We start from the raw sequence: 16,383 nt of genomic DNA, 5'->3' as shown, positions 1-16,383 counted from the left end.
TGAGGGACCAAAAAACTTCTTAGACCACATCCACGACGAGGTGCCCTGCAGAAGAAAGGTACTCTTCCCCTCTGTGAGACCTTTGATGATGTGATTCTGGGTAGCTCTAAATAGGCGATCTCCTTGAAAGGGAAGATCAGTCAAGGTCTTTTTAGAAGTCTCGTCCGCAGACCAGCATTTGAGCCAAAAGACACGCTGAAGGACCGCCGTGAAAACAGAGGCGAGCCATTAGGGGAGCCGCATCCTAAGAGGCATCACAGATATACTGCAGCCCCTGGACCAGCTGGTCCGCCAGCTCAAAGTCAGGGGGGAGCTGTTCTCCTTCCAGGTCACGACGTAGGAACTTAGCCCACTCAGTCAGAGTCTGCGACACCAGGGCAATGGTAAATACTTACAAAGACAAAGCTGCTCAGGTGAGACAATGTTTCCTGGTGCGAGTCGGATCCGTCATCCAGATAATGTCCAAAGCAAAAAAAAAAAAAATGACCACACTCAGGATCTTGATTAAAACATGGAAGTATTTATTCCTCACCACAGGTAACAAACTTGACAGAACATCACAGGAACAGGTAATAGGTTGACGCGTTTCACAATACTGTAGATCGCTTACTCATAACCACACACAGTGTGTTTCTGTGATGTACTGTCAAGTTTGTTACCTGTGGTGAGGAATAAATACTTCCATGTTTTCATCAAGATCCTGAGTGCGGTCTTTTCTTTTTGCTTTGCACAATGGTAAATACTGGCCTCATCGCCGAACCAGCTAAGGTGTACATAGTGGGGACCACAGCTTCCGCCTTCTGGTCAGCCGGGTCCTTAAAGGTCAAGATACTCTTCAACAGGAATCATGGTTGCCTTTTTCAATCTAGAATCCGGAGGGTCCACCACCAGTGGCACAGTCCACTTAAGAAGGGACTCCTCATAGGGGTAACTCCTAGTAAAATGCTTAGGAACCCCACAGGGATGCTTTGGTCATCCCCACTCTTTAGCGACAATTCAGTCAAAATAGGTGGAGAAAGGAAACCCCTTTGCCGCTCTAGATGGCTTGTGAGTGCCAAAGGGTACCTGCGCCTCCGTCGCAGCTTTAGCTGCGTCCTCCATCTTCAGGGTCTCACGCACAGATACAATCAGTGCATCCACCAGCGCCTTTTTGTGCAACCCTGGAGAAATCATCCTCAGTATCAGAGGATTCCAGGTGCGTGGTCGCAGACCCAGAAGGGTGACCCACGTCCGCGGTGGCCAAATCAGATTCAGGATCTGATGAGACAGATGAGGCAGGGGAAGGCGGGGGACTGTTTTTGCTAGTCCGTCGCCCGAAAGCTACTCAACCTGGGACACAAGGGACTACAGGACCGTCGTCAGTGCATGGGTGGATGGTTGGGACTCTGAGGTACCCGCAGCCTCAGAGAAGGAATCAGGTGGAGAAATGTGCTCTAAAGACTCCATGAGTCACCAGTGGGACCCCACAAAAAGGTGTAACACACTGCTAAGGGACAACCCCCACAGCGCTGGCAGCACCACCCGGTCGCCAAGCACAAGGCACAGAGCGATCCTCAGGAAAGGGAAAGGACCCCACTAGACTCACCACCCACCGACACAGGCACCTGCAGCCACAAGGAGAATCTGCACTACACGTGCGGCGATCAGGAAGCTAAATGATCCAAGAGTCAGCACCAGGGGATAAGGAGGGGCTCCCATCGCCAAAACCGCCGCCCACAGCGCTCCACTGTCGTGACCCCCCGCTATTTGCAATGGCGAACCACAAGAAAATGGCCACCGGTCTGCACAAACATGGCCGCTGTGTATAGAAATATACAGGCTACAACAAAATGGAGGCACCACGAGGCATACAGGGACCCAGAATTGGGAGACCAGGCCTCAGGACAGATCCAGGCAGGACGGGGAGCCCTGGCAGGAGAGCCCCTGTGCCATCCCCTGTCCAGTGGGGCTATGTCGTGGCCTAAAGCCTATGTGCGCTCACTTGCCAGACTGGGGTGACCACTGGCTCTAGATTATCCAGCCCGTCGCCCAGTCCGGCAGATAATAGTAGATCTCACTGGAAAAATAAAGGAGGAAAACATTTGCTATCTATAAAAATGTTGACTAGGCAGAAAAAAAACTGAATGACTTTAGCAATAAGAGGAAGTATACCCCCTGGGACTTCATATGGGTGTAGCCAGAAGTTTTTTCTGCTGAGTGTCCTACTCCTGTAGGGGGCAGCATAACCTAATGGTCAAGAACGACTAGAGCTGTGTCCATAAATGAACGAAAGAAATACCAACAGAAGGCATGAATAAATGAGGACTCTTGTCTTCTGCTGCCCGTTTACTGCCCAAATTCAGGGTGGGGCAACCTATCTAATATTAAACTGCAGTAGAGAAAAGGTAGGTCACCAAACTGGTGGGGATATGTAAATCTCAGGAATGGATTGACAAAATATAATCCCCAAATTCCTATGGCAGGTAGAAGTATAGCTTTAATTCACTAAAATGGTAAACACTGCAGTGTAGTTTAGAAAAGGGAGATGTGTGGCAGAGACGGTTTTAAAATGGAGAGGAAAAAAAAATTAAAAGGAAATGTTTTTCTTGGAGTCCATTGAGGGACAGAGGAAGTAAATAACTTTCAAATTATACTGCAGCCAACAGTATGACTCAAAGAAAAGGATTTTAAGGCAAGTAAAAAAAAATCCTTCTAGACACTGGAATTCATTACCTGCCAGTGTGTCCAAAAGTCACATAACCAGAGAGGAATGTCTTGACACGGGAAAAAACACCAAACCACAATCCATAAGCATGAAGCTAGCCAACCGGATCCAACTGGAAGGGTAGAATGAACTACAATTTCTCTAGAAGGAAAACACTCCTGAAATTTGGTCAACAAGGAGAAAGAGAGCTTCCTTGTACGAACTAGTTAGTGCCAGACAGAGAAATCTAGAACCGTGTCTTGGTAGAAGGAAGACCAGAGTTGGTCCAAGTGGGGAGGCCCTAAGCCTCAACTCACCTTATCCTAAAAGGATTAAAAAACTTCATATCTAGAATGACTGATATAGTTCTTGCCTTTATGAGGTAAATGTCTTCTTTAAGTAAAAAAGCTAACAAAAAAACAGTTAAGTGCTGAAGAAAAATCGTCCTACCTCCTAGGACACAAGCAAAAAAACCTGATGCATTTTGGTTGTAGAAGGTGATATCCAGGGTTTTCCTAATCTTGTTTTTTTTTGCTTGCCAGTATCCAATTTTCTGTAGCTAGCAGTATAACCGGAAAGTTAGACCGCGTTCACACTGCTCTGCAATGAAGTCGGACGACTTCCGATCCGACTTTGCCCTACGACTTCTATGTCCAACTTTAAGGAACTGGATTCGACTTTGATCCGATCATACCAGGCCCTTTGAGTCTGGTGTGAATCTTGAGGGGGGCAGTGGGCTTATCGGAATCTGGAAGCCCCCTTTAACAAGGGATGGCCCCAGATCCCCCCATGTGAACGAATATGGGGTACATTGTACCCCTCCCCATTCACACCCCAAAAAAGCAGTGCAGTTTAAAAAAAACCAAGAGAAGTTTTAGACAAGTCCTTTATTAAAAGTGAAGAATGTCCTCCATCGTAGCTTCAACGTTTCTTCTTCCTCTGGTCTTCTCTGCTGCCGACCCAGTCTTTCTTCTCTGCCTGCTGTCTTCTCTGCCACCAACCTGGTCCTTCTTCGCCACCGTCCCCGCAGTTTTGTAATCTCCGATGTCTGCCAGTTCTTATGTAGCCATGAGGCCCCACCCCTTGTGAGGTCACATGCCATCACAGGGGTGGAGTCTCACGGTGACAATGGATAGCCACGCCCCATTGCTATACAATGCTCTGACACAACTGTGGGAGACAGCAGCGGAGAAGGACCGGGTCAGTGGCAGAGAAGACAGCAGTGGAGGGAGAAGACCGGAGGAAGAAAACATCACTGGAGGGAGAAGACACGGAGCTACGAAGGGGGACATTCTTCACTTTTGATAAAGGACAGGTCAAAAACCAAAACTGTCTCTTGTTTTTATGTACACTGCACTGCTTTTTTTAGGGTAAATGGGTAGGGGTACAATGTACCTTTTAAATCATTTACATAGGGGGGAAAGAGGCTGGGAGCCCCCTTGTTAAAAGGGGCTTCTAGATTCCAATAAGCTCTTCCTGCAGACCCCCACAACCACTGCCCAACGTGGGGACAAGGCACCCGCCCCCCCCCCCATGTTGAGGGCATGTGGCCTGGTATCGTCCAGAAGCCCCTCCCCCCCCCCTTTCCTGACCTGCCGGGCTACATGCTTGGATAACAGTCTGGTATGGATTTTAGGGGGACCTCCAAGACATTTAAAAAAAAAAAAAAAATTGGCTTGGGGTTTCCTTTAAAGATCCTCACAGCACAAGTCGCATGCCACAAGTCGGATCAGATAAGATGATGATCCAACTTCAATGATATTGAATAGACTGAAAACGGATCGAAGTAGTGCAGGAACCTTTTTCAAAGTCAGACCAACTTGTGTTGGACCAGTTAAGACAGCTCTCATAGGGAACTATTGATTTATACACATTATGCGACATTTGCTCTCAAAGTCAGAGCGTATGTCGCACCAGTCTGAACCAGGCCTTAATGGATGATAAAGACACTTTTTATGAACATTTTAAAATGTTAAACAATTATTTTATAAGCACTGCTTTCAGGTTATTTTTTTTTTTTTTTTTTATTAGGGATTGAGAATAAAATCTGGCCATACAGGTATGAATTTTATTGCTGCATCATTTTTGCCAATATCCTAGGAAAACAATTCTAAACCATAAAAAGACCAGATCGGGGTGCCTTTTAGTTGAGTCTTGACCACTGTAATTTTTTTCTTAAATTTGAATATTGGGCTTAAATACGCTCCCCCCCCCCTTCCTCCCTCCTCCTCCCAACACCTTTGACTAACCTGTGTAAGAAGGACAGATGATAGATAGATAGATAGATAGATAGATAGATAGATAGATAGATAGATAGATAGATAGATAGATAGATAGATAGATAGATAGATAGATAGATAGATAGATAGATAGATAGATAGATTTTCTGCCTGCTCTGGTCTGGTCATGTGATCCGGCTCCCCCCCGTGTCGGCCAGCAGCCACTGCAGGGGAGAGGAGGGATTGTTGACAACAGATGGGCCTTAGGAGTCTATAGGTGACATCACCGCTCCCAAGTGTAAACCAGCTGTTAAACGCTTTCCTGTCCCCTGCACCTGACACAGGGGAGATCACGTGACTGAACTATAGCAGTCTGAAAAAAAAGTAAGTATACTGATCTTTCTTACACAGGTTACTCAGAATAGTTGTCAGGAGGGGGAGGAGCATTTTAAGACTAGTTCACTAAAGATCAGAATCCTACTTTAAAGATGGCTTTACAACAAGATTAGGGGAACGCATGGTCAAGGGTTTAGAGTATGACATTTCAGTGGACATGCTCACCATCCTTGAAGGGGTGTAGATATCCAAATATTCTGAGACCATAGTTCTTCCACTTAGGCGAAACAGCCAGTTTGGTAACAGTGGTACGCATCTGTAGAAAAGCAGACCATCACATTATCACAGAGTGAGGCACTGGAAAGAAGTAAATAATTAGTGGTGCACCAAAACCAGAAATTCAGGATGCATTTGGCCAAAACCAAATTTACCAGTTAAAAAAAAAAAAAAATATATATATATATATATATATATATATATATATATATATATATAAAATTGTGATATATTCATCTTTTTAAATAATATCTAAAACAAAACCAAACAACCCGCCCTACAGAGCGCTCCTGGATTGCCGTGAAATCTCAAATCTTTTGAATATATATGCACTATTCAACATAAAATCAAAATGGCTGCTGCTATATTCAGATCATAAAGTTAGATAACATAAAATCAAATAAGCAACACACATAAGCAGCGCTCTTAACACAAATCTACCATCTAAATAAAACTATTATTCATAGATAGTGTAAAATTCCTCTGCATGCATATAGTGAAATGAGAAGATATTCAATTATGAAAATTCGTAGAGAGTCTTTTAAATGAATAATGAATGAAAGTCCACCACATGTGATAAATTCAAAAGATTATTAGGTGAAAGTGCCATCCATGGAGTCAAGCTCAGCCGTGATCCACACCAGAAGAATCCAAACACACCGCAAGTGTGTGTCCCGCTCTCCCTGAATTCAACACTTACCGCCAATCATATAACCAACGCATCCACATAGGATGTCTCTCCATGATCTCTCACTGGCCTGGTCCGGCGTTAAGGAAATGACAGCTCCTATGATACTCCGAGCAAAATAAAACACAGTGCGCCATAGTGTAACACTATAAAACACTTATTCAGCTACTTAACCCTACCATAAAATCACAGTCACAAAACACAAATAGAAACGACCATGTAAGTTCAAACTAGTTTACATCACCGTCAGATTGCCCCCGGATGAATCAATGGCTCTTCCGTGCCATTACTCTCATTACACTCCCGGCTAGGTTCCACTCTCCCTGTTACCTCCAAAAGATGTGCTGACATAACTAGTCACCATGTGGTCCTGCCCTGTAATAGAGTGTAACCTAGCTGGGAGTGTGATGAGCGTAATGCGGGCGGGACCACAAGGGAACCAGTGATGTTAGCACACCTCTTGGAGGTAATGGGGAGTGTGGAACCTAGCCGGGGGTGTAATGAGCAGAACGGCATGGGTGAGCCATTGATCAATCTGGGGGCAATACGGTGATGTAAACCAATTTGAACTTACATGCTCGTTTCTATTTGTTTTTTGTGAGTGCCATTTTATGGGAGGGTTAAGTGGCTGAATAAAGGTTTTATAGTGTTACACTATGGCACTGTGTTATTTTGTTTGGAGTATCGTAAGAGCTGTCATTTCCTTAACGCAGGACCTTGCCAGTGAGAGGTCGTGGAGAGACATCATATTGGATGCGTTGGTTACATGATTGGCGGTGGGTGTTAAATTCAGGGGGAGCGGGACACACACTTGCGGTGTGTTTGGATTCTTCTGGTGTGGATCACGGCTGAGCTTGACTCCATGGATGGCACTTTATCACATGTGGTGGACTTTCACTCATTATTCATTTGAAAGACTCTCTACGAATTGTCATGTTTGAATATCTTCTCATTTCGCTATATGCATGCAGAGAAATTTAACACTATCTATGAGTAATAATTTTATTAGGATGGTAGATTTGTGTTAAGAGCGCTGCTTATGTTTGTTGTTTATTTGTTTTGAAATAATATAATGAATATGAATTTATTGTTGGCCATTATTGCCAGTTTTTGAAGCGGTGTTAAAAATCCTTCTTGCTGCATTTTGTGGTGCATATTTGTTCACTAAAAAAAAAAACAGCACAAAAAACATAGCAAGAACGCATCAAAAATGCACTTGTGTTGCATTTCTGCTGCATTTTTTGAGTCACATGACCCATGAAAAACACAACATTAGCAAGGTAAAAAGGTGGCAACCTCGCAGGCGTATTCGGCAGCCATTATCGGCACTTTCCTTTCGTCACAACGATGAAAACCCTATTTTGGCCGATCATTTTCATCATCGGCCAAAATTTTGGTGCATTACCATGAATTTTGATAAAAAGTAAAATAAAAAAACTTACATGAGGATACAGGGGGAAATGCAGGTTTGTCTTGAGGTGCAAAACAGACCCACCACACCAGTCTTCAAACACATGGAGGTTAACCTTGCCTTTATTCTGCAAGGGAAGGAGAAAAAAAAAAAAGGGAAATATTAGTTCCAGTACCATTTAAATAGACAGATGTACAGACTAATCACATCACGTATCCAATTTTCACTGAATTTCCTGCTTAACATGTACTGAGTCTGCAAACACAGTCTAGAAAGATAGTCCCTAGTACCACCCATCTGAAAGCATGCAGACAAACAGCTGTACAAATTATGCATATTCTTGGCCATCCCAATCTAAATAGGTAAGCCTCTGATTATTTAGAAAAGGAGTCATATACACCCACTTTAGTCTCAAATAGGCACTGCATGAAGGGAACTTTACTATCTAAGAAGAGGGGCTGCAGATTAATAAATAATTAAAATCAGACATTGCAGTCTCAGAGGAACAGTGAAAAGCACTGCTCAATTTGCATTTTTGGAAACCTATATAAAATCTAAGATAAACCAAATAAAAGTGATTTTTTTTTTATAGAAAGAGATCGGGTTCCCTGGCTATTATAAGCTCAGTGAACATTTACTTGTGTGGGTTTTTAGGGGGGAAAAAAAATCAACCACATTTTAGGCAATGCCTGCACAAAAGCATAATGCTGCTGACACAAGGAACCAACAGTACTGTATGAGGGATAATGAATAAAAATGAATATACATAAAGGACAGATGCTGTAATTTATAGGTACAGCCCAGAAACTATGTTCAGTAAAAAAAAATTCTTGCATGTAAATACCTCTTAAAACATCAAAAGCAACTAGACTACAATGCACACTTTGACGGTCTATAAAGGGAATATTTAAATGTTTTTACTGCTTCCTGGAGAGTTTGCAAAATTATGCAGTTCTTGAAAAACACACAAAACATGCATTTCTTTTGCAGGGCCAAGACAGCGACATCAATTGTTAGTGACACTTCAATGCACCTTGCGAGCGAGTGTGCCAAAACACATGGTATTAAAGTACCATGTATTTTGGTGTGGGCATGGCATAAATAAAATTAAAAAAAAGGCACCAGGGGAAGTGGTCAGGCACTTTTGTGCAAATTTTGTGTTTACGGCAGCCCACTGAAATAAATAGGCTACCCTAATACCGATGTGCAAAATCGCATGCGCACTGTCGTGCCTGCATAGGTGTGCACCGAGCCTTAGAATTTAAAAAGGAACAGCAGGAAAATCCCAAGGAGCTTAGAACATTTTAAAGCTGTCACTGCCCAGCTATAAAAGCTATCACATCTAGGTGGAATCAACCTTTAACAAAAATATTATTTTAGACTATACTGTAGGAGGGTACCAAAATATAAAGTTCATGAAAGACTGAAACACCCTTACGCTTCCCTATAAAGCACCTAGTTTTCACTTTCACATACAGAAACTAAGTTAGTAGGATCTGTTAGAGTCTGTTAGAGTCAGATGGGGGTTCAAACAGAGGTCATTATGCTTTCCATAGAGGCACTTGTGCATGCTCGCTCCTGAGTCCCGCTGCTGCATCCCTGGAAACAGACAGAGGGTCTCAGCCCTGCTCCCTCGTCAATGGCTTTGATTGACAGCACTGGGAGACAATGGCTCCCATTGCCCCAGCAAAGCCAGCGAGACCCAGAAGTGAGAGGAGAAAATAGCTGTAGATGTGAACAGCGCTGGATCAAATGAAGGGCTCAGGTAAGTAAAGGGGGGGATGAGGGGGGATGCTGATGCCTAAACATGTTTTACCTTACTGCAAGAAGTGCATTAACGTAAATGTTTAGGCTTTAGAACCACTTTAAGGCCCACACACTGCTAATGTAAATAAACGGATTACCATCAGCAAGGAGTTACAGCAAAAGTTTAGGGGTAAAAAAAAAAAAAAAATGGGGGAAATTTTAAAAAGTGTTACTAAACCCAGGAGCCTGCATTCACTATATCTGGTCTCCCACAGTACACAAAACATGGAAATGCAAATATTTTAGTAAATATAAACTGCTAAATACCTTTTCTCATAAGCAGTATATAACAGTCTTGTGACTTCTATTAGTGTCCAGCCGAGCACTGGTAAAGCTTGTAGGAGGAGTTTTCATTCACCTCTAACTGTCTTATGCATAGCTGCATGACCCCTGACCCTCTGTCCGGACAGTGTTGATTGGCCCTGTGCTAATCACATGCACCATCCCAAAAAAAAAAACAACTCTCTATCAATACACACCAAACTGAGCATGTGCAGAGGGACCCAAAGACTCTGTACTGTAAGCAGATGGATTGGGGACAGTAAAAGAAGGGGAGGTTTAGAGAATACAGGCTCAAACAAGCTTTTTATACAATGCGTAGGATTAACCCCTTAAATTCTACAGTGAGTATAACAAGCATACTTTATTGCATATCCAGACTGATTTTACGGTTGTTGGTTTAGTAACACTTTAAAGACTAAGGAAATCAAGATGCAAAGAAAAGCAGTAAAAATGATATGTGCAAAAGGAGGGAAAAAAAAAGAAAGAAAGAAGAGGATTAATGACGAGTAATAAACAAAGTTGTACAAAATACAACACATCAATCAGCATTATGGATTACCATCACTAGGCGTAAACACAGAAATAATCCTCTTTAACATCTTGCTAAGGGATTATTGTTTATTAATATCTGTGGTCATGCGTATATGGCTAGATTCAATAAAGCATTGCAAAGAGAAGAGGATTTACAGCAACCAGTTTCCTGATTACAGTACTGAAATCAGGTAAACTAAGTTCCAGTCATAACCGAAGACATGAGGTGCATTCATATAATGCAGCTTATCGTCTAGGGCAGGGGAAGGCAATTTTCGAGAGATAGAGATCTACTTGAACAACAGTGAAGTCAGAGATCACCACGCAGTGTCCTGTTAGGGATGGTTCACACCAGAACGCAGTGCCAGAAAGGCATGTTACATGTCTGTGTTCACAACGCGCTGCCTTTGTGCCACAGCTCACAAACGCAGTGTGTTTGTGGACACTGGACACAAGATCAAATGGTACTGCAGTGTCATGCAATATGGCACAGTGCATTTTTGAAAGTAGTGCATGCACTACCCTTTGTGCAGTCAGATGCGATTTGCAGCCAGGGGCCAGATTTACATCTCAAGAGCCTAAAGGCAGAGAATTCAAAAGTGCCCCCCCCCCCCCAAAAAAAAAAAATGAACAAACAGTAAGATAGGCCTTTTTTTTCTCTTGATAAAATATTTTGATCAAGAAAGCTATATTTTAAGATTTTTACTTAGAACAAAAATAAAATATTACAAGGAAATGCAGGGTTTAGGAGTGTGTTATGCAGAGAACGCAGGGTTCACCAGTGCATTACGCCCAGAATGCAGAAATCAGAAGTGCGTTGCGCTCAGAATGCAGGGATCAGGAGCACATTGGGCTCAGAATGCAGGGTTCAGGAGCATGTTACGCTCAAAATGCAGGGATCAGGAGTGCGTTGTGCTTCGAATGCAGGGGTCCTCTGACCCTTCACATAATCTCACCCCCACACACAGCAGTGCCCTCAGCCCTCACCCCCCCCCCCTTTCTCATAGCAGCAGTGTCTCCTAAACAGGGCTTTTTTTCCGAGAATAGGTGCCGGAACTCCTCCCTTTAGTGTCACCCATTGGATCCGCCCCCTACCCACCTCCAAGCACCACTCCTTTGTTCCACCCCTTACCTACCTCCCAGTACCACCTTTTAGAGAATACAGAACCAAGTATCATTTTGTGGTGCGAAGTATTTTGTATGGAATGTGGTAATAACAGGAAAGGCAGTAAACTAGATCTAGCAACAATGGACATCCCAGCGACAATATATCCACCCCAGCAACAATGGACTCCTAACAGCCAGCATCAATATACCCTCTAACACCCAGCAACATTAGACCCCTACCTCAACAGTAGATCCCTCCCAGCAACCCCCTGCAACATAAGACCCCCCAGCAACAATAGATCCCGTACCAGCAACAATAGACCCCCTTTAGCAACAATAGAAGCCTGACTTTAAAAGATGGTCCAAGCTAAGAAGTCGTAAATTTGCAAATTTAACCAGTTACTGCCAAAGGATGTCATATGACGTCCTGGACTTTGAGTGGAGCTATCTGAATGATGCCTGCAGCTGCAGGTATCATTCAGATATCATCTTTTGCAGCTGGCGATTCCCTTCACCATAAGACTACCCATAGCGGCAGTTCAGCCACTGGATCGTTCTTACAGGTGGTGGGAGGGGACGTCACCACCTCCCACCAGCCTCTGGTGCTTCTATTGGCTCGCCCGTTCGATTGGCGAGCCAGAGAAGGAATCTGCTGGCGGGGAAAGTTCACCATAGAGAATACCAAGGACAAGATGGTCCCCGGCAGTCTCTATGACTCTCGGAGGCCCGGGCGCGACCTTATGACATCACGTCCAGCCTGGAAAGGCTGAGATCACTTTTTTTTTTCTCAGTCTTTCAAGCCTAGAGGAGAGATGTGGGGACCTATAGACCCCACATCTCTCCATAAAGAGGACCTGTCATGCCCTATTCTTATAACAAAGGATTTTTACATTCACTGTAATAAGAATAAAAGTGATCCAAAAAAAAAAATGTAAAAAGGAAAGTGTAAAAATATAAAAATAAACAATAAAAGAAAACACGCAGAAGCGAACACATACAGTCGTTGCACCCACATATGGAAACGACATTCAAACCACACATGGGAGGTATCGTCGCGAACATTAGAGCGAGAGCAAGAAATCTAGCAAAAGACTTCCTCTGTAACTCTAAACTGGTAACCTGTAAAAAATTTTAAAGCGTCGCCTATGGAGATTTTTAAAGTACCGAAATTTGGGGCTATGCCACGACTGTGCACAATTTTAAAGCCTGACATGTTAGGTATCGATTTACTCGGTGTAACATCATCTTTCACATTCATCTTTCACATTAAAGATAACTTTAGTGTTATGTTTTTTTTTGTATTCAAAACAAATTTTTTTTTTTTTTCAAACAAAAAAGCGTTAGAAAAACTGCTGCACAAATACCATGTGATATAAAAAGTTGCAACAACCGCCATTTTATTCCCTAGGGTCTCTGCTAAAAAAAAAAACATATATAACGTTTGGGGGTTCTGAGTAGTTTTCTAGCAAAAAAAAAAAATGTGATTTTTGACTTACCGTAAAATTGATTTCTCTGATGTTCATTGACGGACACAGCTCCTGATCTTCATAACCATTGGGTTATACTGCCCCCTACAGGAGTAGGTCACTAGGCAGAAAAAGAATCTGGCAGCACCCATGGGCAGTCCCAGGGGGTTAACTCCCACTCCCTCCTATACAGCTGCAAGAAAAAGTATGTGAACCCTTTGGAATGATATGGATTTCTGCACAAATTGATCATAAAATGTGATCTGATCATCATCTAAGTCACAACAATAGACAATCACAGTCTGCTTAAACTAATAACACACAAAGAATGAAATGTTGCCATGTTTTTATTGAACACACCATGTAAACATTCAAAGTGCAGGTGGAAAAAGTATGTGAACCCCCAGACTAATGACATCTCCAAGAGCTAATTGGAGTGAGATGTCAGCCAACTGGAGTCCAATCAATGAGATGAGATTGGAGGTGTTGGTTACAGCTGCCCTGCCCTATAAAAAAACACACACCAGTTCTGGGTTTGCTTTTCACAAGAAGCATTGCCTGATGTGAATGATGCCTCGCACAAAAGATCTCTCAGAAGACCTACGATTAAGAATTGCTGACTTGCATAAAGCTGGAAAGGGTTATAAAAGTATCTCCAAAAGCCTTGCTGTTGATCAGTCCACGGTAACACAAATTGTCTATAAATGGATAAAGTTCAGCACTGCTGCTACTCTCCCTAGGAGTGGCCGTCCTGTAAAGATGACTGCAAGAGCACAGCGCAGACTGCTCAATGAGGTGAAGAAGAATCCTAGAGTGTCAGCTAAAGACTTACAAAAGTCACTGGCAAATGCTAACATCCCTGTTAGCGAATCTACAATACGTAAAACACTAAACAAGAATGGATTTCATGGGAGGATACCACAGAGGGAGCCACTGCTGTCCAAACAAAACATTGCTGCATGTTTACAGTTTGCACAAGAGCACCTGGATGTTCCACAACAATACTGGCAAAATATTCTGTGGACAGATGAAACCAAAAAGATGAGTTGCTTGGAAGAAAAACACAACACTATGTGTGGCGAAAAAGAGGCACAGCACACCAACATCCAAACCTCATCCCAACTGTGAAGTATGGTGGTGGGGGCATCATGGTTTGGGTCTGCTTTGCTGCGTCAGGGCCTGGACGGATTGCTATCATCAAAGGAAAAATTAATTCCCAAGTTTATCAAAACATTTTGCAGGAGAACTTAAGGCCATCTGTCTACCAGCTAAAGCGCAACAGAAAATGGGTGTTGCAACAGGACAATGACCCAAAGCATAAAAGTAAATCAACAACAGAATGGATTAAACAGAAGAAAATACGTCTTCTGAAGTGGCCCAGTCAGAGTCCTGACCTCAACCCGATTGAGATGCTGTGGCATGACCTCCAGAAAGCGATTCACACCAGACATCCAAAGAATATTGCTGAACTGAAACAGTTCTGTAAAGAGTAATGGTCAAGAATTACTCCTGACCGTTGTGCACGTCTGATCTGCAACTACAGGAAACGTTTGGTTGAAGTTATTGCTGCCAAAAGGAGGTTCAACCAGTTATTAAATCCAAGGGTTCACATACTTTTTCCACCTGCACTGGGAATGTTTATACGGTGCGTTCAATAAAAACATGCCAACATTTCATTCTTTGTGTGTCATTAGTTTAAGCAGACTGATTGTCTATTGTTCTGACTTAGATAATGATCAGATCACGTTTTATGACCGATTTGTGCAGAAATCCATATCATTCCAAAGGGCTCACATACTTTTTCTTGCAGCTGTAGGTACTCAGTTTTGTTACAAGCAGTGTCAGAGGAATTATAAGTCCACCGAGGGTTGGGTGCTGTGTCCGTTAGTGAACATCAGCAAAATGGATTTTACGATAAGTTAAAAATCCCATTTTCTCTTTCGTTCATTGGCAGACACAGCTCGTAATATTCATAACCATTTTGACGTCCCAAAGCAGTGTTAAACATGAGGGGTGGGAACAGCAAAAAAAATTCCCCAGGTTAAACAGTAGCCAACCAGGCAGCAGGAGCTCAACCAAAACAACTGGAGCCCACCTGAAAAAAACAAACAATACACCCTCAAAGAGGATCAAGTCCTCTAAACAGCAGCCTGCAAAACCTTGCGGCCAAAAGAAGCATCTGCAGATGCCAACACATCCACTTTGTAGAACTTTGTGAAAGTGTGCACCGACGACCAGGTGGCCATCTTGCAAACCTGCGTCACTGACACCTGATGAGGCATATCCGGTCGCTGACACGCATAGCGTCCCGGAAGTAGCCGCCAACGAGGGACTCGCGGCCCCTACTGCTCTGGATGCCCGTTTACCATTGTTTTTATGGGAGTACCTGTTTTTATATTACAATAAAGATATATTTTAAAACGGTACAACACTATATGAGGCTTCTTCTTGCATATCATCACGGGATACACCTACCGTATGAGGAAAGGGAATACGAGGCTTCATTGCCTAGTTGAAGGAGATACCTTCTCCCAAGAGCCCAGTACATAGGAACTGCTAGATAGAGGATATCACCCCAAGGCATATTACCCCTGCAGGGGTACATAACTTTGGTGAGTGCGGGATATATTGGAGGGGTGCACTGGTTTTCTCACCCATTACCCAGCACTCGGATCACCCGGACCATCACCTACCAAATTTATTGAAACACCCTTTCACCTTATAGCACTTTATGGACTGCTTATCACCTTTGTTGGATCATCACATTTTTTAATTTTCATAGCACTTTATGGACAGCTTATCACCTTTGTTGGATCATCACATTTTTTAATTTTTATAGCACTTTATGGACTGCTTATCACCTTTGTTGGATCATCACATTTTTTAATTTTTATAGCACTTTATGGACAGCTTATCACCTTTGTTGGATCATCACATTTTTTAATTTTTGTTGTTTAAACTATTTCTAGTCTGATCCTTTTAGCTATCACCATTATATCAATTTTTCACTGGCACACAGGCTTTCGCCATCAATTTTATTTATTTATTGCACTTATGACTTTGAGTACACATTTAGTGACAGTATATTTTAATCAGATTACCTTTGACATTTTTTACACTTTTTAATATTTATGTTTTTATGTACAGTGTATATTGTTTGACTGCATGTGATCATTTATACACGCACACTAGCACTTTACCCAGTGAAAATCAATTTAAATTCTCTTCCTTATATAACTTGTATTCAGCTAGGCAGCGCCATTTTACCTCACCTTATTCCACATTCCTTGCCCTTAGTAGCCTAGGGAAGAAAAAAGTACTCTTTCCCCCTGTGGGACCTTTAATGATGTCATCCAGGGTAGCCCCAAACAGGCGATCCCCTTGAAAGAGGAGATTAGTTAAGGCCTTTTTAGAAGTCTGGTCCGCAGACCAGCATTTAAGCTAAAAGACAAGCCGAAGGACCACTGCCGAAACAGAGAGACGAGCCACTAGGAGAGCCGTATCCAAAGAGGTATCGCAGATAAACTGCAGCACCTGGACCAGCTGGTCCACCAGCACAGCAAAGGCAGGGGGGAGCT

General features: G+C 42.9%; 1 protein-coding gene across 1 annotated transcript in view; it reads right to left on the bottom strand.

Annotated features, from left to right (window-relative positions):
* B4GALNT4 (beta-1,4-N-acetyl-galactosaminyltransferase 4) overlaps positions 1–16,383 on the bottom strand; it is a 192,209-nt gene that overhangs the window by 104,564 nt on the left and 71,262 nt on the right. Inside the window, exons 5-6 of the mRNA XM_082269845.1 lie at positions 7,645–7,740; positions 5,464–5,554 (exon numbers count right to left, since the gene is read on the bottom strand). Of these exons, the coding sequence (XP_082125971.1) occupies positions 5,464–5,554; positions 7,645–7,740 (187 nt within the window). The remainder of the gene's footprint in view (positions 1–5,463; positions 5,555–7,644; positions 7,741–16,383) is intronic.

The sequence above is a fragment of the Pelophylax lessonae genome, assembly GCF_965119305.1.
Source record: "Pelophylax lessonae genome assembly, chromosome: 10".
NCBI classification, from domain to species: Eukaryota; Metazoa; Chordata; class Amphibia; order Anura; family Ranidae; genus Pelophylax; species Pelophylax lessonae.
The sequence above is the reverse complement of the archived record's forward strand: the minus strand, read 5'-3'. Positions and strand labels throughout refer to the sequence as shown.